Source organism: Lontra canadensis, unplaced genomic scaffold, assembly GCF_010015895.1.
Source record: "Lontra canadensis isolate GAN:19392208 unplaced genomic scaffold, GSC_riverotter_1.0 scaffold113, whole genome shotgun sequence".
Taxonomy (NCBI): domain Eukaryota; kingdom Metazoa; phylum Chordata; class Mammalia; order Carnivora; family Mustelidae; genus Lontra; species Lontra canadensis.
Window position 1 is genome coordinate 2,429,704 of NW_022631107.1, and position 27,011 is coordinate 2,456,714.

A 27,011-nucleotide genomic window follows, 5' to 3' on the forward strand; every position below is an offset into this window, starting at 1 on the left:
CTTGTAGCTTTGTTGTAACTCTTGGTTCTAAAAGCAGTGGGGGAGATGTGGTGGTCTGGGAACCATTTCTTACTGTTAAGAGAGCTGGATGGGAATGATACTCCCTTACTCAGTGCCCCAATGAAACCAAAATCACAGATAACTTTACTGTACCATTCGTATGTTCTAGGTGGTGACTTTGGATGAGGCCATTGGTTTCAGAGTTTTCAGCTGGTATTTGTTGGTGTTCGCTGTGGATGGATGCATCCAGTCTTTTTTAACACTGAGGAAGATAATCACAGACTTAAAGAATCAGCAGCATGAAGAGTAATTCTCTGATGACTTGTGGAATCTCAAATCTGGATTTGACCTTGGAAAGGCTGAGATGCCCTTCACAGATAAGGACTAAGGGAGAGTGTTCACTGAGCATTACCTGGTGGTATGGCGGGAACTCAGGTCTGCTGGATCTAAGGCTCCACGTGTCCTGCTGTCCCTCAGATGGGAGCTCAGTCCTACTCTTAAAACACATAGTATTCTCTTTGCAAAGGAAAACACCCCCTTTTCACCACTCATCTGGGGATTTTCTATTAGATTCCTCAGTAACAGCATCAGCGGGGTTTGTAAAGGTTTCCCAGGCCTCCCTGCTGCCACCTACAGGTCTCACTTTGGTTCCTAGAGGTTCTGTAGCTCATGTTCCAAGTTAAAATCATGCCAGGACGTAAGCCTAAATTCTAAATATTTTAAAGTATATCAGCAGAGGAGTTTCTACACAATGGCATGCTTGCTGTTTCGTTTGTCACCAAAAGCTAAGTCCAATTTGACTTGAAGCACCTGGCTGGCCTGGCTTTGCCACCATACTAAGCCACTGGGTGATGGACACCCTGTGACCAGGAAGGGGGTAGAAACTCCAGATGAGCATCATTGGTTCTCAAAATTTCAGAATGATTATTGTGGCAACCTGTTGCAGCTCCCTCCACCCTAACCCGCCAATGCCATGTCCATATCCAAATCCTTAGAGCCTATGAACATGACCTTATTTAGAGGATCTTCTGCAGATTTAATTAAGGAATTTGAGGTGAGATTATCCTGGATTACCTGGGTGGGTCCATAATCGAATGATAATGCGATTTTCTAAGAGACACACAGAATGCAGCGTGAAGATGGAAACAGAGACTAGACTGATGTGTCCACAAGCCAAAGAAAGAAAGGAATGCCAACAGCCACCAGAAGCTGGACGATTCATCCCAGAGCTCCAGAGGGAGCACCCAACAAAACTCATACAAATCTAACAAAATACAAGATCTACAAAACTCTGATACATGAAATCAAAGAATTAAATCAATGGAGAATTACTCTATGTTCATGGATAGGAAGACTCAATATTATCAAGATGTCAGTTCTTCCCAACTTGATTTATAGATTCAATGCAACCAAAACAAAATTCTGTAAGTTATTTTACGGATATTGACAAACTTGTTCTAAAGTTTATATGGGCAGACAAAAGAACAGCCAATACAATATTGAAGGAGAAAAACATAGCTGGAGGACTGATGCTACCCAACTACAAGACTTCTATAAGTCTACAGAAATTAACGGAGCCTGGGTGGCTCAGTCAATTGGGCAGCCAACTTGATTTCTGCTTGGGTCATGGTCTTGGGGATGTGGGATCAAGCTCCCCATTGGGCTCCATGCTCAGTGTGGAGTCTGCTTGTCCCTCTCCCTTCGCTCCTCACTCTGCTCTTGTTTGCTCTTTCTTTCTAATAAATGAACAAGTAAATAAGGTATTTTTAAAAATCTAGAGTAAGACAGTGTGGTATTGGTGAAAGACCAGACAAAGAGATCAATGGAACAGGATAGAGAGTCCAGAAACAGACCCTCATAAATATCGTCAACTGATCTTTGACCAAGGAGCAAAGGGAATGCAATGGAGCAAAGATAGTCTCTTGAACAAATGTTGTTAGAACAGACATCCACATGCACAAAGTGAATCTAGACACAGATCTTATACCCAGCACAAATACTAACTCAAAATGCATCGTAGGCCAAAATATAAACCCAAAAACTCTTAGAAGATAATATAGGAGAAAACCTGGACGAGCTTGGGTATGATAATGACTTTTTAGATACAATACCAAAGACATGATCCATGAAAGAAGTAATTGATAAGGCAGGATTCATGCAGATGAAAAACTGCTCTGTGAAAGACAGTATCAAGAGGATGAGAAGACAGGTCACAGTCTGGGAGAAAATGTTTGCAAAAGACACATCTAATAAAGCACTGTTACCCAAAAACATACAAAGAACTCTTAAAAACTCAATAAGGAAATGACTGCTTAAAAAAGGGCCAAAGACCTTAACAAACACCTCACCAAAGAAAATACTCAGATGGCAAATAAGCATACGAAAGTATGCTCCAGGTCATATGTCATCAGGGAAATGCAAATTAAAGGAACACCTCTACATACTTTTTAGAATGGCCAAATTGAGAACACTGACAACACCAAATGCTGATGAGGATGTGAAGAAACAGGAGCTCTCACTGCTGGTGGGAATGCCAAGTGGTACAGCCACTCTGAAAGTCAGCTTGGCAGTTTTCTTGAAAAACTGAACACACTCACCGTATGACCCAGCCATAATAGGACTTGATACTTACCCAAGGGAGCTTACATCATAGAAAATCCTACATCATACAAAAATCATACAAAAATCTGCAGAAATTCGTTTAGAGCAGCTTAATTCATGATTGCCAAAACCTGGAAGCAACCAAGATTCCCTTCAGTGGGTGAATGGATAAACACTGTGGTCCACCCAGAAAATGGAATATTATTCGGTGCTTAAAAAAGAAATGGACTATCAAGCCATGAAAGGACATGGAAGAAAATTAGATGTGTATTTCTAAGAGAAAGAAGCCAAAATGAAAAGGCTGCATGGCGTATGATTCTAACTATATGATATTCTGGAAAAAGCAAAACAATGGGAGTAGTAAAAAGATCAGTGGTTGGCAGGGGTCAGCGTGGGGGGGGGTGAAGGGTGGGGAAGGGGGATGGGGGGAGAGAGGAACAGGTGGAGCAAAGAGGATTTCTGGGGCAGTGAGAATACTCTATGATATCATGATGATAGATCTATGTCATTATATGTTTGTCTAAACCCATAAAATATGCAACACCAGGAGTGAACCCTAAGGCAAACTACGGGCCTTGAGTGATTGTGATGTGTCAATGAAGGTCATTCTTTGTAAAAAAATGTATCACTCTGGTGAGTGATGTTGGTAACAGGGGCGGTGCATGTGTAGGGTGCAGCGAGAAAAGAGAAATCTCTGCATCTCCTTTTGACTTTATTGTAAACCTAAATTGCTCTAAAAAAACCCCCCCAAAACCCAAAGGCATCTTGGGGGCGCCTGGGTGGCTCAGTGGGTTAAAGCCTCTGCCTTCGGCTCAGGTTGTGATCCCAGGGTCCTGGGATCGAGCCCCATATCGGGCTTTTTGCTCCGCGGGGAGCCTGCTTTCTCTCCTCTCTCTGCCTGCCTCTCTGCCTACTTGTGATCTCTCTCTGTCAAATAAATAAAATCTTTAAGAAAAAAAACCCCAAAGTGTTAAAATCAATTACTCAATCAATTAATTAATTATTTTTATTTTTAATTTTTTTTAAACATACAATGTATTATTAGCCCCAGGGGTACAGGTACCCTCCCCAATGTCCATAACCCCACCACCCTCTCCCTACCCCCCTCCCCTGGCAACCCTCAGTTTGTTTTGTGAGATTAAGAGTCTCATGGTTTGTCTCCCTCCCTTCCTACCCCCGAAACCCCCCACATTGCATCTCCACTTTCTCATATCAGGGAGATCATATGATAGTTGTTTTTTTCCGATTGACTTATTTCACTAAGCACAATACCCTCTAGTTCCATCCACATCACCGCAAATGGCAACATTTCATTTCTTTTGATGGCTGCATAGTATTCCATTGTAGATATATACCACATCTTCTTTATCCATTCATCTGTTGATGGACATCTAGGTTCTTTCCATAATTTGGCTATTGTGGACATTGCTGCTGTAAACATTCAGGTGCACGTGCCCCTTCGGATCACTACGTTTGTATCTTTAGGGTAAATACCCAGTAGTGCAATTGCTGGGCCATAAGGTAGCTCTGTTTTCAACTTTTTGAGGAACATCCATACTGTTTTCCAGAGTGGTTGCACCAGCTAGCATTCCCACCAACAGTGTAGGAGGGTTCCCCTTTCTCAGCATCCTCGCCAGCATCTGTCATTTCCTGACTTGTTAATTTTAGCCATTCTGACTGGTGTGAGGTGATATCTCATTGTGGTTTTGATTTGTATTTCCCTGATGCCGAGTGATGTGGAGCACTTTTTCATGTGTCTGTTGGCCATCTGGATGTCTTCTTCTTTTTTTTTTTTCAAATATTTTTCTTATTTATTTATCAGAGAGCGAGAGAGAGAATGAGAGGAGAGAGGTCAGTGAGAGAAGCAGACTCCCTGATGGGCAGGGAGCCTGATGTGAGATTTGATCACGGGACTCCCGGATCATGACCTGAGCTGAAGGCAGTTGCCTAACCAACTGAGCCACCCAGGCACCCATCTGGATGTCTTCTTTCCAGAAATGTCTGTTCATGTCCTCTGCCCATTTCTTGATTGGATTATTTGTTCTTTGGGTGTTGAGTTTGCTAAGCTCTTTATAGATTTTGGATACTAGCCCTTTATCTGATATGTCGTTTGCAGATATCTTCTCCCATTCTATCAGTTATCTTTTGGTTTTGCTAACTGTTTCCTTTGCTGTGCAAAAGCTTTTGATCTTGATGAAGTCCCAATAGTTCATTAAAATTGATTTTTTAAGATTTTATTTATTTATTTGTCAGAGAGAGAGAGAGAGAGTACAAGCAGAGAGAGAACCAGGCAGAGGGAGAAGCAAGCAGGCTTCCCGCTGAGCAGGGAGTCCCATGTGGGATTTGATCCCAGGACTCTGGGATCATGGCCTGAACTGAAGGCAGATGCTTAACTGACTGAGCCACCCAGGCATCCCAAGTCTTAAAATGTTTTAAAAAAATGCATAGCATGATGAGAATAAGAGTAAAAAGCACAGCAGTTACCACTGAATTAAAAAAATAGCTCTAACATGGGCTCGTTCTACTTTAATTTTGTTTTTTTCCACTTGAAGAATGTATATAGCACTTTCCCATATAGTTTTTACGCACTGAATAATGGACTTAGTATATTACAGAAGAGTAGAAATTGGATTCTTGATTTCCCATCTTTGTTTTCTTTTATCCTGCAAAGTTGAAGCTTAAGCTGATTTCACTGGTGCGTGAGGAAAAATAGGGTGATCCCCCAAACAATCAGATTTCCGAGGTGCCTGGGTGGCTCAGTCCTTAGGCTTCTGCCTTTGGCTCTGGTTGTGATCCCAGGATCCTGGGATCGAGCCTGCATCAGGCTCCCCCCTCAGCCAGGAGTCTCCTTCTCCCTCTCCCATTCCCCCTGCTTATGTTCTCTCTCTCCCTATGTCTCTCTCTGTCAAACAAACAAACAAACAAATAAATAAATTCAAATCTTAAAAAAACAACCAGATTCTCCACGTGGAACAGCTTACAACGGCCTCGGTGTTCCACTCAGATACCCAGCAAACACTGCAGTCCTATGGGGGCAAATGTGTGCACATTTTTAAACATTTTGCCACAATCATGTTTTTTTTTTTCTTTTTTGCCTGATGGCACTGTTTCTTATAATAAAATCTTCTCTGATTGACACCTTAAAAAAGCAACCCCATATGTTGGGATTACATGGGGGAATGAATGGAAACCTTCTTAGCAGGGTTTTGCTAACGGAGAAGTGTCCCTTGGTTGATCCTCTAGAGTCACGTTCCAGATCCTTGTCTTCAGATCCTGATGCAAGAGCGAGATTGCCTCGACTGTCAGGAGGGTCTGCTTGTCCTCACTCACTCAGACTCAGGGCTGTGAGCATCCACCAGCAAGCAGAGCGAGGCTCCAGGCAGCTTTGGGGTCACTGGCAGATCAGTGGCACTGAGCTAAATGAGAGCTGGGTACCGCTCTCCCTCTCTGCCAGCTTCCACCATGGCTGCTCTGTTTCCACCCTGTTGTGTGCCCTGAAGGAACTCTGGCATTTGCTGAAAGGTCATCAGTTGCAATTTTAGACCGCTGGGTAACTCGAACTTGTAACATTTAAGTGTAGCTGCAAAAGGGGTGTGATTGCTGCATCCAGCTATTAGCCAGGGCCAGGTGGTGGCACAAATAGCGGACCCTCCCCTGTTCCCTTTGTGGATGAGTCACTGACCGCTTACAAACAACACTAGCCAATACCACTCCCTCCTCCATCTCTAAGGTCTCCAGTCTTCTGCGTATTCTTAACATGGGTGTGTGCCTGGGCGCAGAGCTTCTCCGGGGAGTTTGCCCCGAGGTACTGGTTAGTTGGTTTCACTTCCAATCTTGCTAACATATACTTTTATAGAACATAATAGAAAGAATTACAGGAAAGGCCAAAGAAGAGAGTTATCCTTTAAGCAGAGTTTCAGCTGAGGTCACAGCAGCAGACTGTGATTGTATTTGATGCCACTGCACGGTGTGCTTAATAAATTGTTACAGTGGTAAAAAAAAAATCCCAAAACCTGGAAAAATGAAATAAAAAACAATTACATATAAAATGCAGTCCCTGATTGTTTAGTATTAGATTGTAATTTCATTTAAATTTAAATTACATTTTATTATTAGATTTATTATTATTTTTAAAGATTTCATTATTTTTTTGAGAGAGAGATGGAGAGCCAGAGAGAGAGAGAGCAAGGGACAGGAGCAGAGGGAGGGGGAAGAGCAGTTTCCACACTGAGCAGGGAGCCTGATGCAGGGCTCGATTCCAGGACCCTGAGATCATGACTCTGAGCCAAAGGCAGATGATTAACTGACCGAGTCACCCAGGCGCCCCTTATTGCTAGATTTAAATCATATTTTAATACAGACAGAGCAAATACAACATAGGACAATTGCTATAGAAATTTCTAAATGCTTTCAATTTTTCTACTAACTTTGTCAATGGACTGGTACAGTTTGCAGATTGTCCGTGATCCATTTTGTATTTTGTTCTATAGTAATATGAATTTTTTAAAAAGTGTACAGCTATTTGAGATTAACACACGTATAGATTCAAATTGCCGTCACCGGGGCACCTGGGTGGCTCAGTGGGTTGAAGCCTCTGCGTTCAGCTCAGGTCCTGGGACCGAGCCTTACATCAGGCTGTCTGCTTGGCAGGGAGCCTGTTTCCCTGGCTCTCTCTCTGCCTGCCTCTCTGCCTACTTGTCTGTCAAATCAATAAATAAAATCTTAAAAAACAAAACGAAACAAAACAAAAAAACCAAACTGCCATCACCATAATTCGGATAGGAACAGTCCCATCAGGCAACAGTCCTTGTCTTGACCCTCCCCACACCTGTAGGCCCTGGCAACTATGGAATTGTTCTCTTTATACTTAATTTTGTTTTCTAAAAATATAAGTGGAATCATACCACATGTAATCTTTGAGACTGGTTTCCTTCACTTAGTACAGTGTCTTTGAGATTTGTTCCCGGGCTGCATGCAACAGGTTTGTTCCTTTTTATTGCTGAACTCTAGTCTATTTTACAGCTCTACCCCAGTTTGTTTATCCATTCACTGAGGAGCACTTGGGTTTGCAGTCTCGGCCATTATAAATAGAGCTGCTATAAATATTCATGAAGCGGTGTTTGTTTGCATAGACATAATCCTTTCTCCAGGGAAGCTGTGAAGGCCCGCTGACCTGGCATCCTTTCAGACCGTCACGTGGGAAATCCTCTGATGACAATGTTGTACTTCAAAGGAGATCTGGAAACCAATAACCAGGATACTCTTTTCTCTTGTACTCACTTACTGGCCCAGGACTCCTAACACCCGGCTACATCTCCTCCTATAGTCATGTCAGAAGAATCATTGTTGATCAGACAAAACTTGTTATTCGTTAATGGCAACATGACACGGCAAGTAAAGAAGGTTCCTTCCATAGTTCTCACCATTTCCCGAAGCTCGCAGAAAAAAAAAGAGAGCTTTCTGGTTTAGATGCTGGTGGTGTCAAAATTAAAGTGTTCTGACAGAGCAGGTATCCACAGCTCTATCTTACTAAAGGCTCACACAAGCAGGTGCACAAAGATATGGAAGCTCGTTGAAACATTGTTTTGAGAGTGAACATTTCCAGAATCATCAAACAGTCCACACGTTGGATTGCAGTATATCTCTGTGTACCAACATGGATGTGTATTTCTGAGATGTTTTGCTATGGCAGCCACTTGAGATTGGCTGGTCCATGGAATACCAGTGCTCAACCCCCATAGCAAGGGGTCCCCATATGACATAAATCTGGTCAAAGCTATGTAGGCAGAAGTCCACTGGTGTGTGTGTAGGGAGAGGGTGGGGGAGAGTGTTCTTGGGAAATACTTCTTTTCTAATAAAAGGCAACCGATGTGATGGGAGCGCCTTTCTCCCCTCTTTGGGTCTTCTGTGTGGGCTAGATGTTCAGAATGGTGGCTGCCATTTTGTGCTCTTGAGGTGTCTTAGCTTGGTGGCAGAAGCCAGCTGACCAAGGACAACAGAAGAGACAGAGGGGCTCCTCATGGAAACTTTGAAACTTTGAGTAGCTAAATAAATGCCAGCAGCCACCTCCTAGTGAACTCATGAGAAAACATGAGAAAAATAAACTCCCGCATATCTAAGTCATCTGAGTTTTCTCTTGCTTGCAGCTAAACACATTCTGATTGAATTAATTGTCAGAAAAAAAATCCCATTGCAATGTCTTCATGTATATTCGACAGAGCAATGTGCATATTCTATTTTGCAAAATGGAGTTATATATGTACACATAATAGTTACATATACATCTAAAATAGTTATATATACATAACAGTTAATATACATCTAAAAACTCTAACAACGAAAATAAAAACTCTAACAATAGTCGTATATACATCTAAACCATAGGTACACATAATTATTAAATACACATCTAAAAAATATACACCTAAAATAGTTATATATATCTATAATAGCTCAGAGGTACTAAGTATCTACTATGTGCCAGGCTCATCTTTTTGTTTTTAACCCTGACAATGACTCTATAAGGTAGATGTTTTACTGCTATTCCCACTTCTAAGAGAGAAAACTGAAGATTCAGGAAACTTCCTGGGGACATCTAGCAGGTAACTAACTAGCTTGGGACTCAGTGCCGGTTGTGTGTGCCCCTACAGAACCTTCTTGGTCCACCCTAGGTAGGCCCCCACCAGTGCCTATGATCCATACAGACCCCCACCAACCCAGTTAGTCCTACAGATTGGGTTGGGGGCTGGGCTGGTGGTGAGGTCTTTCTTTCTTTCTTTCTTTCTTTCTTTCTTTCTTTTCTTTATTCATTCTTTCAAGATTTTATTTATTTGAGAGAGAGCACGAGCAGGGGGAGGAGCAGAAGACCCTCCTCGGAGCAGGGAGCCCCATGGGGGACTTGATCCCAGGGCTCGATCTCAGGGACCCTATGATCATGACCCAAGTCGAAGGCAGACGCTTAACTGACTGAGCCACCCAGGTGCCCCTCACTTTTCTTTATATATTTCCGTAATGTTTCCTTTCAGTAAGCAAGTAGCATTTTTGAATTGAAACTGCAAAACTAGAGGAATTGATAAAACAACCCTGATGTGAGACACTGCGCTAGGAGGGTAATTTTCTTCTTCTAGATTTGGTTATCTATCATGGATACCCCTTCGGTCACACGTGCTTTTGGAAATAAGAAGCCCCCTTTGCAAACGTTTATGAAAGACCCCTGGCTAAGCGGAACCAGGATTATCTCATCATCTGACCTATGCCCCAGATAAGTTACCTGCCAGCGTGCCTCCCATAGGCACAGGGGAATTGAGTTCTGCAGTAGATGTATGCAAAGCATCCTGAGTCCTGGAAGGAGAGGGTTTTATGGATTTTTTTGTTTTTTGTTTTTTGTTTTTAAGTGGCCAGATTTCTCTTCTCCCACCAGTTACTGAAGGGTTGCTTCCTGGGATCATCAAGAAAAATGAGGTGTGTGTTTTCTGGGCTGCCTGATTCTATTTGCAGCCGCTTATGGTGCTTTGGCAGCCTTCCAAATCAGCCTGCCAGAGAGATTTCCTTGAGGGCTTGCCCAGTTGTCTTAACCACGTGGGTCGGGGCACTTTTTCCTTAAAGGTCCTGGCAGGGCTCGCAGGAACCAGCTCTGATACCGACTGAGCTACAGCCTTTCGAGATAAACAGGGCCTCCTGCGAGAAAAGAAGGATTTGCAAAGTTCCCCGCCACGATGTCGGACAGAAGCCCCTTTGAAACGGACATGCTCACCCTGACCCGCTACGTTATGGAAAAGGGGCGTCAGGCCAAAGGGACTGGGGAGCTCACACAACTGCTGAACTCCATGCTGACGGCCATCAAAGCCATATCCTCGGCTGTGCGCAAGGCCGGCCTGGCCCACCTGTGAGTCTGGGGGGAGCAGGTGCGGGTACTCGGACCTGCCCTTGACACTCAGGGATTCAGGCACGGGTGGGGCATGCGCAAACCTGCAGGTGCTCGGGGAAGCTACCTCTGTGTCTGGAGGGAAGGTGCTTTTAAAGTTTCTGTCTCTGATGAAGGGCTCTTGACTTGTTTCAAGAAAGGAACAGAATACTGGGAGAGATGGTATGGAGGAAAAAAAAAAGAATTTTTCTTTTTTAAAAAAATGTATAATTTTTCCAGTTGCCATGTATTATAATGATGACCAGCTCAGGGGCTTGTTGCATTTAATATAGGTTGAATTATCATGATTTGTTTCTTGCTGCACAAAGAAACAGTGAGAAAGACTTGAGATTTCGCTTTAGCTCTTAGCAGATAAGAGCATTTTATTGCCATGAACTTTGCCAATGTGCTAGGAGCTAAGAATCATTTACAAAATAACTCCCTGCCCTGAAGTTTCAGCCTTATTTTGGCAAGGAGTCTTTTTTGCTTTTAAGACAATTTTTTTGTTTCTTCTCTGTGACTCTTTATCTTCTCTGCTTGGTGTGCAGGAAGCTGGGATGTTCTGGGTGGAAGAGGAGGGAATGCAGAGCGCTCTTCCACTTTATTCTCTTCTGTACGCCTTCCAAGCACAGAATGAGGCCAAGTTCATGCTACAGCTGCTGTTATAGCTGCTGACCTTAAAAATAAGTTGCTTATTTTGCCAGCAAAAATGAGTTTATTAGGGAATAGTAGAGAATTGCAATCTGGGACAAGTAAGCTCTGCCAAAAACCATAGGCTGGTCTAACAAAGGAGAAGAAGGTTATTTTATGGAGGAGGAAATTGGCAGGGGTTGTTTTGAACGAAAGCCCATTGGTGAAAAACAAGAGTTCAGGGCCAACGTGGTTTTTTACTGGCTGAGTTGCTGGGCTAGTCAATTTCTTGGAGGAGATGCCACCTACATCTTTTCTTGTAGGAGTCTGTAATTAATTGATGATTTCCTGGAGGATTCTTCCGTTGGGGTTTGGAATTGACACTTCCGGCAATGACCTCCAGTGGTCCGGTGTGAGGGCTCCCCCTTCTGGCCTCCTGACTCAATTTTAGTGAGGCTTCCCTTTATTTAATAAAATTCCACACAGCCAAGGGTCCAGTTTAAGTCTGTGGTAAAAAGAAGCTGACTTTCTCTGGGGTTCCATCTTCTTTGTAGCAAGTCCAGTGGAGGTCTTCTCAAAAGTTTAAAGGACCTATTATTATTATTCCAAAAATGAAATAACAAAAAGAAATAACAAAATCTAATAATTTAAAATACTAATTCTTAACAATTTAGTACTTATAATACAGAAAAAAAATTGATAGCGTTATGGGGCACCTGAGTGTCTCGTTCAGTTAAGCATCTGACTCTTGATCTCAGTTCAGGTCTTGATCTCAGGATCATGAGTTCAAACCCCGCATCGGCCTCCACACTGGGAGTGGAGCCTGCTTAAATAATAATAATAATAATAATAATAGTAAAGATGCATTATGATCGTCTTTCCCCACTCTCTGTGTATTGTTATAACTATATTATTGTGTCATCCAGCAATAATGGCCAAGCTCTACAATTAAGAACTTTCGTGAATGCGAGGTGAAGACATTTGCCTCTGTCCTGCTCCTATGAGGTGATGGGCTATGCTGAGTGACACTAAATAGGGACTTTACCTGTCCCTGCATATGGGCCCTGCTATGCTTAGAGCCATTTTCTGGGCATCTCCGCTGCTTGCTGACATTTCTGTATTTTCTACCCACCTTAATGCGCTTCTCCTCTTTGCAGGATGCTTAGCTAGGCAATGGCGGCTGTGGTAGGGTTGTACTAATCGGCTTCAGAACTCTTAGCTTTGTGGCTGTTGAGCGTCCAGATGAAGTAGACTCAGGAACTGGGTAATAGGGGGTTCACTGAACTTGGCTCTTCCTTCCGGTGATTATCTACACTTGCTGGGACCTCAGTTTCTCATTTGTAAACTGGAGGGGATGCTAACAGCCCCTAACTTACAGGGTTGTTGTAAGGCTTAGTGGATCCATGGGATGAAGATTTCAAAAAGGCCAGATCCATAATAAATGCTCAGTAAATTCTCATGATTACAGTGGTTCCAAGTGCAGATCCGAGGAAATTTGCGACTGGCTGGGCCATGCTGCTGACTGTCCACTAGGTGGCAGGTGCAGACCACCGAATCAAGATGTCTGGCTCCACCTTTTTCTCAGAGGCGATGAGACAAGGGTCCTCAGGATTGCAGGAGCCCCACATCCTGCTAATTCAGATGACATCCTTCCATAGCCCCTCAGTAAGAAACACCAAAGTGGCAGTGTGAGAAGCCCATTGTCTGGAAATTCCTTCTTTCTAATGAACTGCTGAGATTAGTTAACAAGACAATGGAACAGCAAGGGAATTGCTTCTCATATTGCTAGAGGGTTGCTCTCTGTCCTGGAGCAATTCTGCTCATGAAAATGGGACTTCCATATATTTCTGTCCCTTCCCACTTAGGGGACCTCAAGCCCCTCATTCTTTTGCTTCCTTTTTCTGGGAGGACATTTTTAGGCACAAACTTAATGAATGCCAAAGGGAGCAGAAATTTTCATGTTTTTTTTTTTTTTTTCTTCTTTTTTGGTCCTCTCATGGGTGTAAGAAGAAGGGAATGCTAGAATGCTTCTTCTGGAAACATCTTCATGGTTTTCTACTGTCAGTGGTGGAATATCCCATTTAAAAATTGTCAGTAACGTTTTTCTTAAAGATTTTATTTGTTTATTTGACAGAGAAAGACGCAGTGAGAGAGGGAACACAAGCAGGGGGAGTGGGAGAGGGAGAAGCAGGCTTCCCGCTGAGCAAAGAGCCCAATGTGGGGCTCGAGTCCAGGACCCTGGGATCATGACCTGAGCCAAAGGCAGATGCTTACCAACTGAGCCACCCAGGTGCCCCAAAAATTGTCAGTAAAGTTTTAATATTAGTTAAAATGGTAAAAGATATTGTTCTGTGGGTTATAAAGCTCTCTTGCATCTGTGACCTAACTTGGAGCAGTTGTCAGACAATTAGATCTCAGTATGAATGAGCTTTCATTCTTTCTGGAATGAGGGGTGTTGTTGGTGGTTAAGGGTAGATGACATCTGGAGGAAGGCTGTCAGTCAAGGAGGGTGGGAAATGAGTTGTCTCCTGCTGAGGGTAGATCAGTGGTTCTTAACCCTGGCTACCTGTTAGAACCACTTGAGGATTCCTTCAACAAATAGATGGCATTAAATAAAGGAGAAGTAGGGAAGTTACTTTCCTGACATGCCTTCTTCATAATTCATTGAATGTGTATGGAGCATCTACTATGTCCTTGAGCACTATGGAAACCAGTACAGTAGGCCAGCAGTCTAGCATTCAGTAAACAGACAGTCCAGTAGGAAAGGTTTTTGCATGAATAGGTCATGAACTGCTGTGGGAGGGAGGGATGATAGGGATGTAGTGGGACCAAGGAAGCTTCCAGAAGGGATCAGGAGGGAGACTAGTGAGAAGCTGATGGTTGGCAGAGAGCATTCCTGTGGAGAAACACCATGAGTGAAGGTGAAAAGGAGAGGAACAGTTTGCTGGGTGCTGGTGGCCACAGGACTTTTGCACTGTTGAGATGAAAAAGGCTTGAGCGGGGTAATAGCCATTCCACTTTTAGAGGGATGAGTGTGGAAGAGTGTGGGGGTAGGATGGCAAACTCAGGGGTACCTGTAAGGCAAGTGTGTGTCTGGTGGATTCTGGAGGCGAGACTGGCTGAATGAGGTGAGTGGGACAGGGCTTCCTTGGTGGGACCTCAAGTCCACCGTGGGGAACCTGGGAACTCAGGGTGAGACCAGAGTTATCTGGTTGGTATTTTAGAAGGATCCTGTCCATGAAGGTGGGAACTGGGAGACCTTGCATATGGATATTCTAAAATAAAAAGCTAGATAGAATTTTTCTTACATTGCTTGAAATGGCAATGAAGAACAAAATTAAACTAGTTAATTGTGTCCCCGACTTTCCTTCTTAAGGAACACAGAGCTGTCACGGGTCTATTTTTCATTCGACTCACCAGTCCACTATTTGGGGTAATCAACAGATACTTGAAATTTCCGGGCTGGAAAGCCATGAGCCTTTATTTGTTGGAGTCAGTAATGACAGCAGTGTGTCTGAGTTTATGAACTAGCCCTTTCCCTTCCTCTCCCACTGCCGAATGCTGGTTTGTGTTTTATTAAGACTGAGTTCTGGTAGGGTTTTTGTAAAAATAAGCGGATAGGACCATATATCCCCGAGGTGTAAAGGAAGCAAAGTTGAGAATCCCGCTGTGAGTCATGTTACACTTGGTCTGTATAATCTGTATAATTTGGAGACTCCGCAGCCATGAGGGGAAAAGCTGGGATACAGTGGCTTCTGGGCTTCTCTGCTGGAGTTTGGCTTCCTTTAGTGATTTAATTCAGACTTTCCTCTTCTTAGGTATGGAATTGCGGGAAGCGTGAATGTGACCGGGGATGAGGTGAAGAAATTGGACGTGTTATCCAATTCTTTGGTGATCAACATGCTCCAGTCCTCCTACAGCACCTGCGTCCTGGTTTCCGAGGAGAATAAAGACGCGATTATCACCGCCAAGGAGAAGAGGGTGAGTGCGGGGCCGGAATGCAGTTCCCCTCTTCACCAGCAGATGGCACTACCGAGTCGGGAAGAATCTGGTTGCTTTGCTTTTCTTTAGTTTCTGGGATTTTCCTTGATTCCTTAAATTCTGTTTTCTGAAAAAAAAATGGATTGCATACTTCTTTAGCTAGAAGTCTTACACTGTCTAGTGAAGAAAATTCTATGACAGGGAGTGATTTATTCAGGAAGTAAAACAGAGTAATTTACTGGAAATTCCTCAGTGGGTGGGGTTCATGTATTTTCATGTGCCCGGAACAAGTGTTGCATTTTTTTGTGGCTTCAAAGTCATTAAGTCCAATAAAAAGTAGAGTTCCTGGGAAGAGCACCCATTCCACTTCTATGACCCATTACCCCAACACACACTTCTCCAAGGGAGCTCTGGTTTCGGCGGAGATCTCTTTGCTCCTGACAAACCGTTAGATTCATGTAGGAAAGAAATCATAAGGATTGTGTGCTCTTGCCTTAATACAATGGCAAACCTGGTCAGTGCAGGACATGACCGGGGAGGGTCTGTAGTCATTCTGGTTTCACAAACAGTTCATTAAAGATAGAGGTTTGCTGGTGGCCAAAAATTCAACTTATGCTCAGCTATTAAACAAAATAAATACTGGGACTGGTCCTTGTTTTATACATTGGGTGTTGGAGAACATTTCTTCATAATTAGCTGAGAGGACAGAGCAGGTAAAGCCAAATTTATTAAATACCTGCTGTATACCAGGGACTGTGCAAAGTATTTTACTCTCACTGTGTCACACAATTTAAACTAAACCACGCCAATCATTTTCAATGTTTAGCTCCCACTGATACGCCCCCAATCATCTCTCCAATCTAATTCATCATTTCCCCACCAGTTGACCCAAGCCATACAGGTCTTAGTGCTAGTTCTTGAATATTCCATGCCTACTTCCATGCCAGCTCCTTGAGCATTTTCCAGCATGTTCCAGACGTTCAACAGATATTTGTGGAAAGCATGCATGCCTGAATGAATGGGCTCACTTGAATTATCTACAGGGAGAATGGGGAATTTCCAAATTTATGGATTATCCCACTTTTTACCCACCCTCACCCCCACTGAGCAAGGAATAAAAAAGAAATAAAGGTCAGCTTAAGCTAAGGTATTACTCAGCAGAAAGTCAGGGAGAAGTAATTTTAGTGGTGAGAGAAATGACTTCCGTTTTCCTTGATGTTCTACTATCCGTGTGGAATTAGCCAAGAGACTCCGATCCTCATCACTACAGCTCTCCTGGAACCTTGCACATAGGAGGCCTGTAAAAAGTATCTGGTGATTTCTTTCTATGGAGTGACAGCTGGAGCAGCCTGTGCAGCAGTGGGGTGAGCTAGAAAGATCCCACCCACTCTGTCTTCTGGTCTTCACGTAGGACAGGTGGGTCGGCTGCAGCAAAACCTGGGATAGTATTTTCATTCCTATGACTATTTATGGATACTAGCTCTCTTAGATCCAGAGGCTCTGGAATGTTGTTCAGAGGTTTTCCAAAGTCTTTTGGCAAAAATGCCCCAAAAGGAGGAAAGCCTGTCTGCAGAGAGGTTCAGAAAGAGTCATGAATAAATCTATAACCGACCTTACCACGGCTATGGATAGAGCTGGCCCGGGGTTCACCTTCCACTTCTCTACCTCTCTGGGCCAGTTGTCAGTTTCAGACTGGGTTTCCTGTCATACCCTCGGCAGCCCTGAGTCTCCAGGGGGCTGGGGAGGGCAGAGCCAGAGGAAGCAAGGAGGTGGATGGGACCTGGAAGCGAGGAGGTGGATGGGACCTGGATCGCCCCATATGGGCATCAACTCATCGGTCTTCGGGCAGGTTGGTCCTGGGCTTAGGATTCATAGATGCCGATATATTTTGCCACCCTTAGTAATTGCATTTTTTGGTAAGGATAACCCTTTGCTCTCAATCACTTTTTTATGTAGTGTTACCTGCCATTTACAGCCATTTACATGGAGTGTGTTGTTTGAAAGGGGACCAATCAGGTGGTTCTTCTCTCCGTGCATTTAGGGGAAGTATGTGGTCTGCTTTGACCCACTGGATGGATCTTCTAACATTGACTGCCTGGCCTCCATTGGAACCATCTTTGCCATCTACAGGAAGGTGAGTAGATGGTCTGATCTTTAATGTCTTCTCCCTCTAGGAGTTTCTGGAAGGTTGCTGGGCTGGGAGCCACGAGTTTGGAGTTCTAGTCTCTGTCCTCCCACTAACCAGACAGGCTACTGTAGGCAAACCATAGCTCGCTCGGTCTTGGGATCCTCACCCGAAGAACTGAACTGGTACTTTCCTACTACCCTCTTCACCGCCCCGGTAGGATGGTAACATCAGAGGACAGATGGGGCCTGGTTTTGAAAATCTGGTTGTGACACAAATATCAGACGTGGTATTAGGTTCTTGGTGACATTTGAGGACTACTCTGCTTCTTTGTTATATTTCTCAAATCTTATTGTATTGATTTTCTATTGCTGCTGTAACAATTGGCCACATGTTTAGAGGCTTAAAGTGCCCACTTATTGTCTATTGTTCTGTAGGTCAGCTGTCTGACGGGCATGGCTGGGTTCTCTGCTCGCATCTTGTAAGGCCAAGATCTGTGTGTCAGCCAGCCTGGGCTCCTCCTGAGAAGCTGGGAGTGGGGCAGTTTGCTCTCAGGTTTGGTTAGCTTGTTGTCAGAATTCAGTTCCATTCTGTGGTAGGATGGAGGTCCCCAGCTTTTTTTTTGGCTGGCTGATGCTGGGGCCATTCTCAGCTTCTAGAAGCTTCTTACATTCTGTGTTTTATGACTCTTGTGTCCTTAAAGGTAGCAAAGGCAGGCCAAGTCTTACTCAGACTTCAAATCTCTCTGATATCTCCACTTTGCTTCATCTCCCCTAGCCTCAGCCACAGAAAGTTCCCTGCTTTTAAAGGCTTATTAGAGGGGCGCCTGGGTGGCTCAGTAGGTTAAAGCCTCTGCCTTTGGCTCAGGTCATGATCCCAGGGTCCTGGGATCGAGCCCCACATTGGGCTCTCTGCTCAGCCGGGAGCCTGCTTCCTCCTCTCTCTCTCTCTGCCTGCCTCTCTGCCTACTTGTGATCTCGGTCTGTCAAATAAATAAATAAAAAATCTTTAAAAAAAATAAAGGCTTATTGGATTAGATTGGGCCGGGGTGCCTGGGTGGCTCAGTGGATTAAAGTCTCTGCTTTCGGCTCAGGTCATGATCCCAGGGTCCTGGGATGGAGCTCTGCATCAGGTTCTCTGCTCAGCAGGGAGCCTGCTTCCCTCTCTCTCTGCCTGCCTCTCTGCCTGCTTGTGATCTCTGTCTGTCAAATAAATAAATAAAATCTTAAAAAAAAAAGATTAGATTGGGCCCATCTAGGTAATCCATGATGATTTATTTTAAATTGGTGGCCCTAATTATATCTGAAAGTCCCTTGTGCCAAATAATGCAACACGGTCACAGATTCTGGGGATTAGGATCTCTTTGGGGCCTTTGCCTACTGCACATACCCGACAACAGAGAGGATTTGATGGCTTGGTTTGTGACCATCCTGTATCACCAGAGACTTCACAGCGACCCGCATAACCCACACCGGATCACAATTTGATCACTCCAGTCAGGATGGCTGGGCTCTGCCCTGGGGGCTTTCAGGCAGAAGGGAGACCAAGGCTGCTGGATGGTCTTAAGGATTGTTCTTTTGGGTAATCTTCCCCCCAGGCTGGTTGTGGAGGCCCCCACCCATGCCGCTGTCTCCACAGCACACATTCTGTCCACTAAACTACTGGTGATCAAATCGCAGGCATCACTGACTTTCTGTGCTACGATTCGGCACTAGTTCTGTAATGTGCATGTGATTCACTTTCTCTGAGTGTTTTCCTTACTGCTCTTGATGATAAACATGGGGGAAAGATTGGGTCTGCCCCATGTCATCTAATGTGTTGTCTGTAGATACCGCTATTTGAAGATATTTCTACTTGGCTGATGGTTGTTCAAAGAAAGAGGCCAGAATTTGATTTTCAAGGGGCAAATGCTTAGCAGAAAACTAACCTTAGCAGGATATGTGAATTAGTCTAAGCTTCTTTCTGAGGAGAACGTCGAGGAGCATGAGTGGGCTCTGCTACTCCTGTCTTGGAGAACCAAATGGAGGCCAAGCCAGCCTGGACTGGAGGGAACCTCTGAGAATTTTGTTTTCCCACTTGGTGCTTCTCTCTTTTTTTCCTGCAAAGAGAGCAAAGGAGACTTTTGCTGAGGGGGCAAGCAAGAATGACCGCAGACACTTTCTTTGGTATTTGAGAGAGTGAAAGACTAAGGTGATGTTTTGAGGTCAAGCAAAAATGAGCCGGTGAATAAAGGAGCTTTGCTTCTCCCTTTAAGGTACAGCTTAGAGAGAAAAATAAAAGGATGGGTGGTGTGATCTTCATGAGATGCCAAAAAAAGATATCAGTTGTACCTTTGAGGTGGTTTTAAGCATTGACTTTTTCATTATGGCGAATACTATGGACTACAGATCATGAGTTGGCCATGTTCTGCCCACCTGTAAGCACCGAGCCCCTGGCTCAGCCCTCGCCTTAGCCCGTGAGGCAGGTGCACATACTGCCATCACTTTCTTACTGGTGAACCAACTGAAGCACACAGAGAATCACCAGTTGGGACCCGGCAGGTCAGGGCTTCAAACAGGCTCTCCAGCTCCGCCCATCAGGTTCTTCATAGCTTCTCAACCCCCTCCAGCTTCACTGAGATACAGTTGACATATAACACTGTATTAGAATCGGTGAACGACATAGTGGTTTGAGATCTGTATGTATATAGGTCCATATACATACAGATACATATATACATACATATACATAAAATAAATATGTATTTTTTTCTGGTCATGAGAACTTTTATGATCCACTCTCATAGCAACTTTCAAATATACAATCACTATTGTTAACTATCGTGACCATGCTGTACGTTACATCCTTAGGACTTATGCATCGAAAAACCGGAAGTTTGTATCTTTTAGTCACCTTCAACCCTCTGCCCCTCACCGTTCTGCCCCTGCCTCTGGAACCTACCAGTGTTTCTAGGAAAAAACCACAGGAGAATATCTTCATGCTTTGGGGGAAGGTAAATATTTCTTAAACAAGAGATAGAAAGCAATAACCATGAAAGAAAAGGCTAATGAACTGTACTTCATTAAAATTAAGGACTTTCGTTCATCAGAAGACAAAATTAAGAGAGTGAAAAGGTAACCACAGACTGGCAGAAAAGATTTTCGAGACATAATTCCAAAAAGAGACCTCTATGTAGAATAAGTAAAGAACTTCTACAAATGAATTAAATATACCATTATCTCATCAGAGTGCTGGGCAAAGATTCGAACAGGCACTTCACTGAAGAGAGTTTTTTCCACAACTGATTGATAATAAGCACAAGAGAGATACTTGACATCATTAGTCATCAGGGAAATGAACATTAAAACAGTGAGACATCATTCACCCCACAAGAATGGCTAAAATGAAAAGTGCGTACCAAGTGTTTATGAAGAAACTGGGAATCGTACATTGTTGGTGGAAGCAAAAATAGCACAAACACTTTAGAAAGTTGGGATGGTACCTGCTGATGATTAACGTAGAGTCATACCTTATGGTCCAACAAATCCGCTTCTGGTACACACCCAAGATAAGTGAGTGCTCGTGTCTGCCCAAAAACACGCGATAAGTAATCCGTAATAGCCCCTGGTGGGCAAACAGAGCCAAACTGTGTATCAGCATTAGAACGGATAAATGAATTGTGATGTATTCATACAACAGAAAACTACAGAGCAATGAAAAAGAACAGAACACTGACATGTGCAAAAACACAGATAAAATTACAAAGACATAATGTGAAACAAGCCAGATACAAAAGAACACTTGCTTTAGGATTTCATTAAATGAAATTCCAAAACAGGCAAAGGTGATTATCCTTTTGATATCCACAGGATAAAGGGCAGGGTAGAGGTTACCTTTGGGGGAGGTGATTGTGATTGAGGAGAGTGCAAGAGTCTCACTAGGTTGTTAGAAATGTTCTGTAATGGAGCACCTGGGTGGCTCAGTCGGTTAGGTGTTTGCCTTCGGCTCAGGTCATGATCCCAGGATCCTGGGATCAGGCCCCAGGTCAAGCTCCCTGCTCCATGGGGAGCCTGCTTCTCCCTCTCCCTCTGCCTGTGGCTCCCCCTTCTTGTGCATGCTCTTGCTTTCTCTATCAAATGAATAAATAAAATCTTAAAAAAAAAAGAAATGTTCTGTAAATTGATCTTGGTAGTTGCTTAAGTGTATATTACATGTATGTAAAAACTCATTGAACTATACAATTGGATGTGTGTGCTTTGCTATGTGTAAGTTATACCTCAATAAAAAGAAAAATGGTCTACTTTTCCATACCCTCTACCACCAAACAGAGTGAACCTTTGCAATTCCCATTAACTTTACTGGTAAGTGGCCATAGGATGCATCCCTTCCTTTACATGTGACAGATTTAGATGTTTTATTGGGATAGAAATAAAAAGATCAGAGAAAGATAATACTAAATTGTTTGCCAACTACTCCGAGATTTCCTGAGAAGAGTGTCATAGCAATAGAGATGACTAATGTGAAGTAGATCTTTGAAGTCTCAAAGCCAGAAAAAAAATGAGTCTTTCTTTTTTTTCATGAGTTTAAATAAATTATAGATGGGTTAACAAATTTCATGGAGAAATAAAACATAGAAGACTATTTGACTGGCTTTGTCTTGATGTAGGAGAAATCCTATCTAACCATAAAGATAGAGAAGAAAATAATTTGGGCTGTAAGGAATAATATATATACATATATTTATTTATTTATAAAAATTTTATTTATTTATTTGAGAGAGAGAAGATGCACGAGCAGTCAGGGAGGGGAAGAGGGCAAGGGAGAATCAGGCTCCCCACTAAGCAGGGAACCCAATGTGGGACTTAATCCCAGAACCCTGGAATCGTGACCTGAGCCAAAGGCAGATGCTTAACTGATTGAGCCACCCAGATGCCTGAATAATTTTAATTACCAAAAAATTGCACTGCAATAGAAAAGGGCACTGTAAGTAAAATTAAAAGACAGATGGCACTTGAGGAAAATAGATTTAACATATATAAGGCATTACTACCTCTCATATGTAAAAATGTATTACAATAATCAACACAAAGACAACTACACTGGGAGAAAAATGCATGAATACATGAAAAGGGCAACTTACAAAATAAGAAATAAAAATGGCTAAGAAGCCTATGAAGTTTACATTGTTAACTACAAAAAAATGGAAATTAAACAAAAGAAATGTAATTTTTTTTAGCCATCGAATTGACTCAGTTGAAAAGATAGTGTTCTCTTATAGTCATCAGACTGGATTAAAGCAAATGCTTTGAGTTGCCTGGATGGCCTGTCAATTAAGTATTTGACTCTTTTTTTTTTAAGATTTTAAAATTTTATTTATTTGACAGAGAGAGAGAGAGATCACAAGTAGGCAGAGAGGCAGGCAGAGAGTGGGGGGAGGAAGGCTCCCTGCTGATCAGAGAGGCTGATGTGGGGCTCGATCCCAGGACTCTGAGATTATGACCTGAGCCAAAGGCAGAGGCTTAACCCACTGAACTACCCAGGTGCCCCAAGTATCTGACTCTTGATTTTGGCTCAGGTCATAAGTGCTGAGCGTGGAGCTTGCTAAAGATTCTGTCTCTCCCTCTTCCTCTGCCCCTCCTCCAACCCCAACACACTCCCACTGGTGCATGTGCATGTGCTCTCTCTCTCTCTCAAAAAAAACAAAAACAAAAACAAAAACAAAAAAACAAATGCTTTTATCACTGATCATAAAGTTGCAAGTTAATGCAACCTTTCTGAGGGGCAACTCTTCAATATGTATTAATAGTCTTCTACCCAATAGTTTCATTATTTGGAATTTCTCTTCAAAGAATAATCAGAGAAACACATATTTTTAAAATTTATTTTAACTTTTTAAATATTTACATTTTTTTTAGGGAAACATATATTTGTGTACTAGATTGTTCATCTCAAAGTTGTTTTGGTATTTTAAAAAAAATGAGGAGACATCAAAAGAAAAATAAAGGAATACTGTAAACACCTGCACACACAAAAATCTGACAACTCAGATGAAATGGAGCAATTCCTCAAAAATCACACTCTGTTAAGAGAATGAACACACAAGCTACAGCATGAGAGAAGATATTTGCAAACCAGTCTGACAAAGGACTCCTTTTTAGAACATAAAAGTGCTCTCAAAACTCAATAGTAAAAAACTCTGATTAGAGTTAGAACATGAGACATGAGGAGACATATCACCAAGCAGGTGAAAATGAGTCTTTTGCAAATAAGCACATAAAAAGATGTTCAACATCACTAGCCATTAGGGAAATGTGAAGTGAGACCATGATGAGACATCACTCTACACCCAATAGAACCCATAAAATATAAAATAGTGACAATACCAAATGTTGGCAAGGATGCAGAGAAATGCTGTCCCTCATGTGTTGTTAGTGGAAATGTAAGTGACACTGCCACTTGGGAAAAATTTGGCAGTTTCTTCATTTATCCCAGAGAAATGAAGACTTATGTCCACATACCAACCTGCATGTGATTGTTCGTGACAGCTTTATTTATAATCGCCCACAACCAAAAATAGCCCAAACGTCCTACCATAGGTGAGTGGTTGAGCAATGATACATCTCTACCATGAGGAAGCATTCAGCAATAAAATGGGATAAACTATCCATACATGTAACAACTTGTACAGCTGGAGAAAGAACAGTGGCTAACAGGGGTTAGGGATGGCAGGGTGAGGAGGTTGGGTGTGACCGTAAAGGAGTAGCATGAGGGAGATTTCTCCGCCTGGTGGGATAGTTCTGTATCTTTATGTGGTGTCTACACATGTGATAAAATGGCAAAGAGCGACACATGGACTTAATAATACCAATGTCAGTTTCCCAGTTTTGATATTGTACCGTAGTAAAATGTATGCCATGAAACTACTGAGGGAAATTGGGTGAAAGATACCGGGGCTCTCTGTACTATCTACACAACTTCCTGTGAATCTATCATTATTTTAAAACAAAGTTTAAAAAATTTTAGGAAAAAAAATCTAAATTTTAAATAAGAGGTTGATTAAATTTAGAAATGCCTATGCAATTGCCTGCCCAGCCTGCTCCTGAAAAAGTATGTATGTATACTTTTAAAAATATATATTTTATATATCTATTTTATATTTATATATATATTTTACATATATTTACATATATATGTGTGTATGTATATATATGTACATATATTATATATATGCATGTGTATAAACTTGTGTGTGTATTTGTGTGTGTCTCTCAACTGAGTGCAATAACCATGGGCCAGATTGTACCTAGTGGTAGGAAAACAGGCATGAACAAGATAGTCAGAGAAGTGACATGGGTCCAGATGGGGCAAGGGTGGAGTTGGGAGACCAGGCAGGAGGTGAAGTTCACTTGGGGTGAAGTGGTGGTGGTGAGGATGGAGAGAGGGCCATGGAGCTGAGAAGGGGGGTGCTAGGCATGACTGGTCTTACTGACTTGAGAGGAAGGCATGGGTGAGGGCAAGGAGGATGGTCAGCGAAAGGGAGGGGCTGGTGACTCTTGGGTTTCTACTGAGCAAATGACAGTGCCACTTGCTGAGACAAGAAGTAATGAGAGCAGAGCAGGGATTTGGGGGGTGAGATGGGACAAGCAAATTCCATCTTTTTTTTTTTTTTTTAAAGATTTTTTATTTATTTGCCAGAGAGAGAGAGAGAGAGTGCACACAAGTAGGCAGAGAGGCAGGGCAGAGGCAGCAAGAGAAGCAGGCCCCCTGCTGAGCAAGGAGCTCGATGCAAAACTCCATCCCAGGACCCTGAGCCACCCAGGCATCCTGGAAAATTCCATCTTGAGTTTGACGTACCTACGGGATACCTGACTAGGGTTGTATGGTGGGCAGTGACTCCGAGGCTGGGCTCTCAGGAATCATCAGTAGGTGCGTAGGGCTTTGAACTCTGGTTGTGGGTACGGTTGCCAAGGAGTGTGTAGACTGAGAAGAGAGCTTTATTGATTAGGGTTCTAGTGTAAATGGCAGGAATGGATTAGGAAACTCTAAGGCAGGAATATGGCAGCTTCAGAGAAGGCTGGGACCAGAAAAAAGTCTCTAATCTTGCCTTCCTGCCACATGGCCACTTTACTCCTTCCTCTCTCTGTGAATCAGGTTTTCTCTGGTTCTCTGGCTAATGGCAGAAGAAAAGTGCCATCCCACAGCTCCCAAGTTGACATGAACCAGAGTGTTCTAGCCCCAGGTCTGGATTTCTGGAGCAGACTCTGATTGGCCCAGGTTGGGTGAGGCATTTATTCCAACCCTCATCAAATTTGTCTCATAGCAACTCAGAGTACCACTTTGGATAAGGAAGTCCATCTTGCACTGGTTAGATACCCCAAGGGTGGGGAGGAATCAGGAGGAGCCCCTACATTTAAGGGGTCAGAGGAATAGGAGGTGGCAAAAGCAAATAGGAAGGCCCAGCTAGAGAGTTTGAGAGGCCATGAAAGGTTCCTGGATGCAGTTCCAACATGGGGGTGAGGTAGGGTCCCCACACTGCACCAAGCAATTCTTGGATGCTGGCAGGTATCCAGGAACTCAACTCTTTCCTGACACTATCTACCCAGAGATAGCATCAGATTCCAGGGGTGAAGGGCTCATTCTTACAAGGCAACCCCAGGCTATTATCTGTATTTCTGACCAACCTGCTATAGATTGGAAGTCCTAATGACCGCCCTCTGCCTCATCCACCCCCGGCCACTAAATCCAGATGCCAGTTGCAAGCCCTGTTGTTATGTGTGCTTCTGACCAACTGGCTAGAAATCAGAGGTTCCCAAGACGCTCTCCTCAGTTCTGATTAATTTGCTAGAGCAGCTCACAGAACTCAGAGAAACATGTTGCTAGATCACCAGTTTATTATTAAAGGATATAACTCAGGAAGAGCCAGATGGAAGAAATGCCTAGGGGAGGGTATGGGGAAAGGGTGCAGAATGTCCCTGCCCTCTCTAGGCACACCACTTTCCCTGAATCTCTGGGTGTTTACCAGTCCAGAAATTCTTCCAACTCTGTCCTTTTCAGGTTTATGGAGGCTTCATTACATAGGCTTGACTGATTAAATCATTGGCTACTGGCGGTAGATTCAATCTCCATCCCTTACCACCTTTGCAGGGGGTGAGGTCAAAAGTTCCAATTTTCTAATAATTACAGAGCTTGGTTCTCCTGGCAACAAGCCAGCTTCCTTCCAGTGGCGTCCGAAAGTCATTCATCAGCATGACAAAGACATTTTATCATTCTCAACACTTAGGGAAGTCTGAGGGTTTTGGAAACTGTGAGCCAGGAACTGTGGGTGAAAATGAAATATATAGGAGAAATGCATTTCGGTCATCTGAATGTGCAAATAGATATTTCTTATAAATCACAAAATTGGAAGTCGGAAAAGAGGGAGGTGGACAGATGCTCAGGAGAGACCCATATCAAGATGGAGACAGCAGCCAAGAGACCCGACATTGCCCGGAGGTAGGGTAAAGAGGACTGGACCTTGTGCTCCTGAGGTGGTAGATGGATCATATCTGGGAGGCTGCAGTGGGGGCAGAAGACAGATAGCTAGTGTAGACAAGCATTCTAGACTCACAGACCTAGATGAAGACAGAGATAGGGCAATGGCTAGAGGGAAGTCTTGAGATCTAGAAAGTATTTTTCTTATTTCTGTGGGCCAGAGGGTTCCACCTGTTATTAGAAGCTGGTGAAGCCAGTGGGAAAGGAGTGGTTCCCTTCAAGCCCCAGCACAGAGCCCAGAGGGCCACAGAGAGGGTGCTA

The 27,011-nt window shown here is 43.2% G+C and overlaps 1 protein-coding gene across 1 annotated transcript in view; it reads left to right on the top strand.

The window, feature by feature from the left end:
* The first annotated feature begins 10,183 nt into the window (after window positions 1-10,183).
* The window catches only part of FBP2 (fructose-bisphosphatase 2), a 31,911-nt gene continuing 15,083 nt past the window's right edge, over window positions 10,184-27,011 (top strand). Inside the window, exons 1-3 of the mRNA XM_032840495.1 lie at window positions 10,184-10,486; window positions 14,953-15,115; window positions 17,157-17,249. Coding sequence (XP_032696386.1) covers window positions 10,317-10,486; window positions 14,953-15,115; window positions 17,157-17,249 — 426 coding nt within the window. The 5' untranslated portion in view covers window positions 10,184-10,316. The remainder of the gene's footprint in view (window positions 10,487-14,952; window positions 15,116-17,156; window positions 17,250-27,011) is intronic.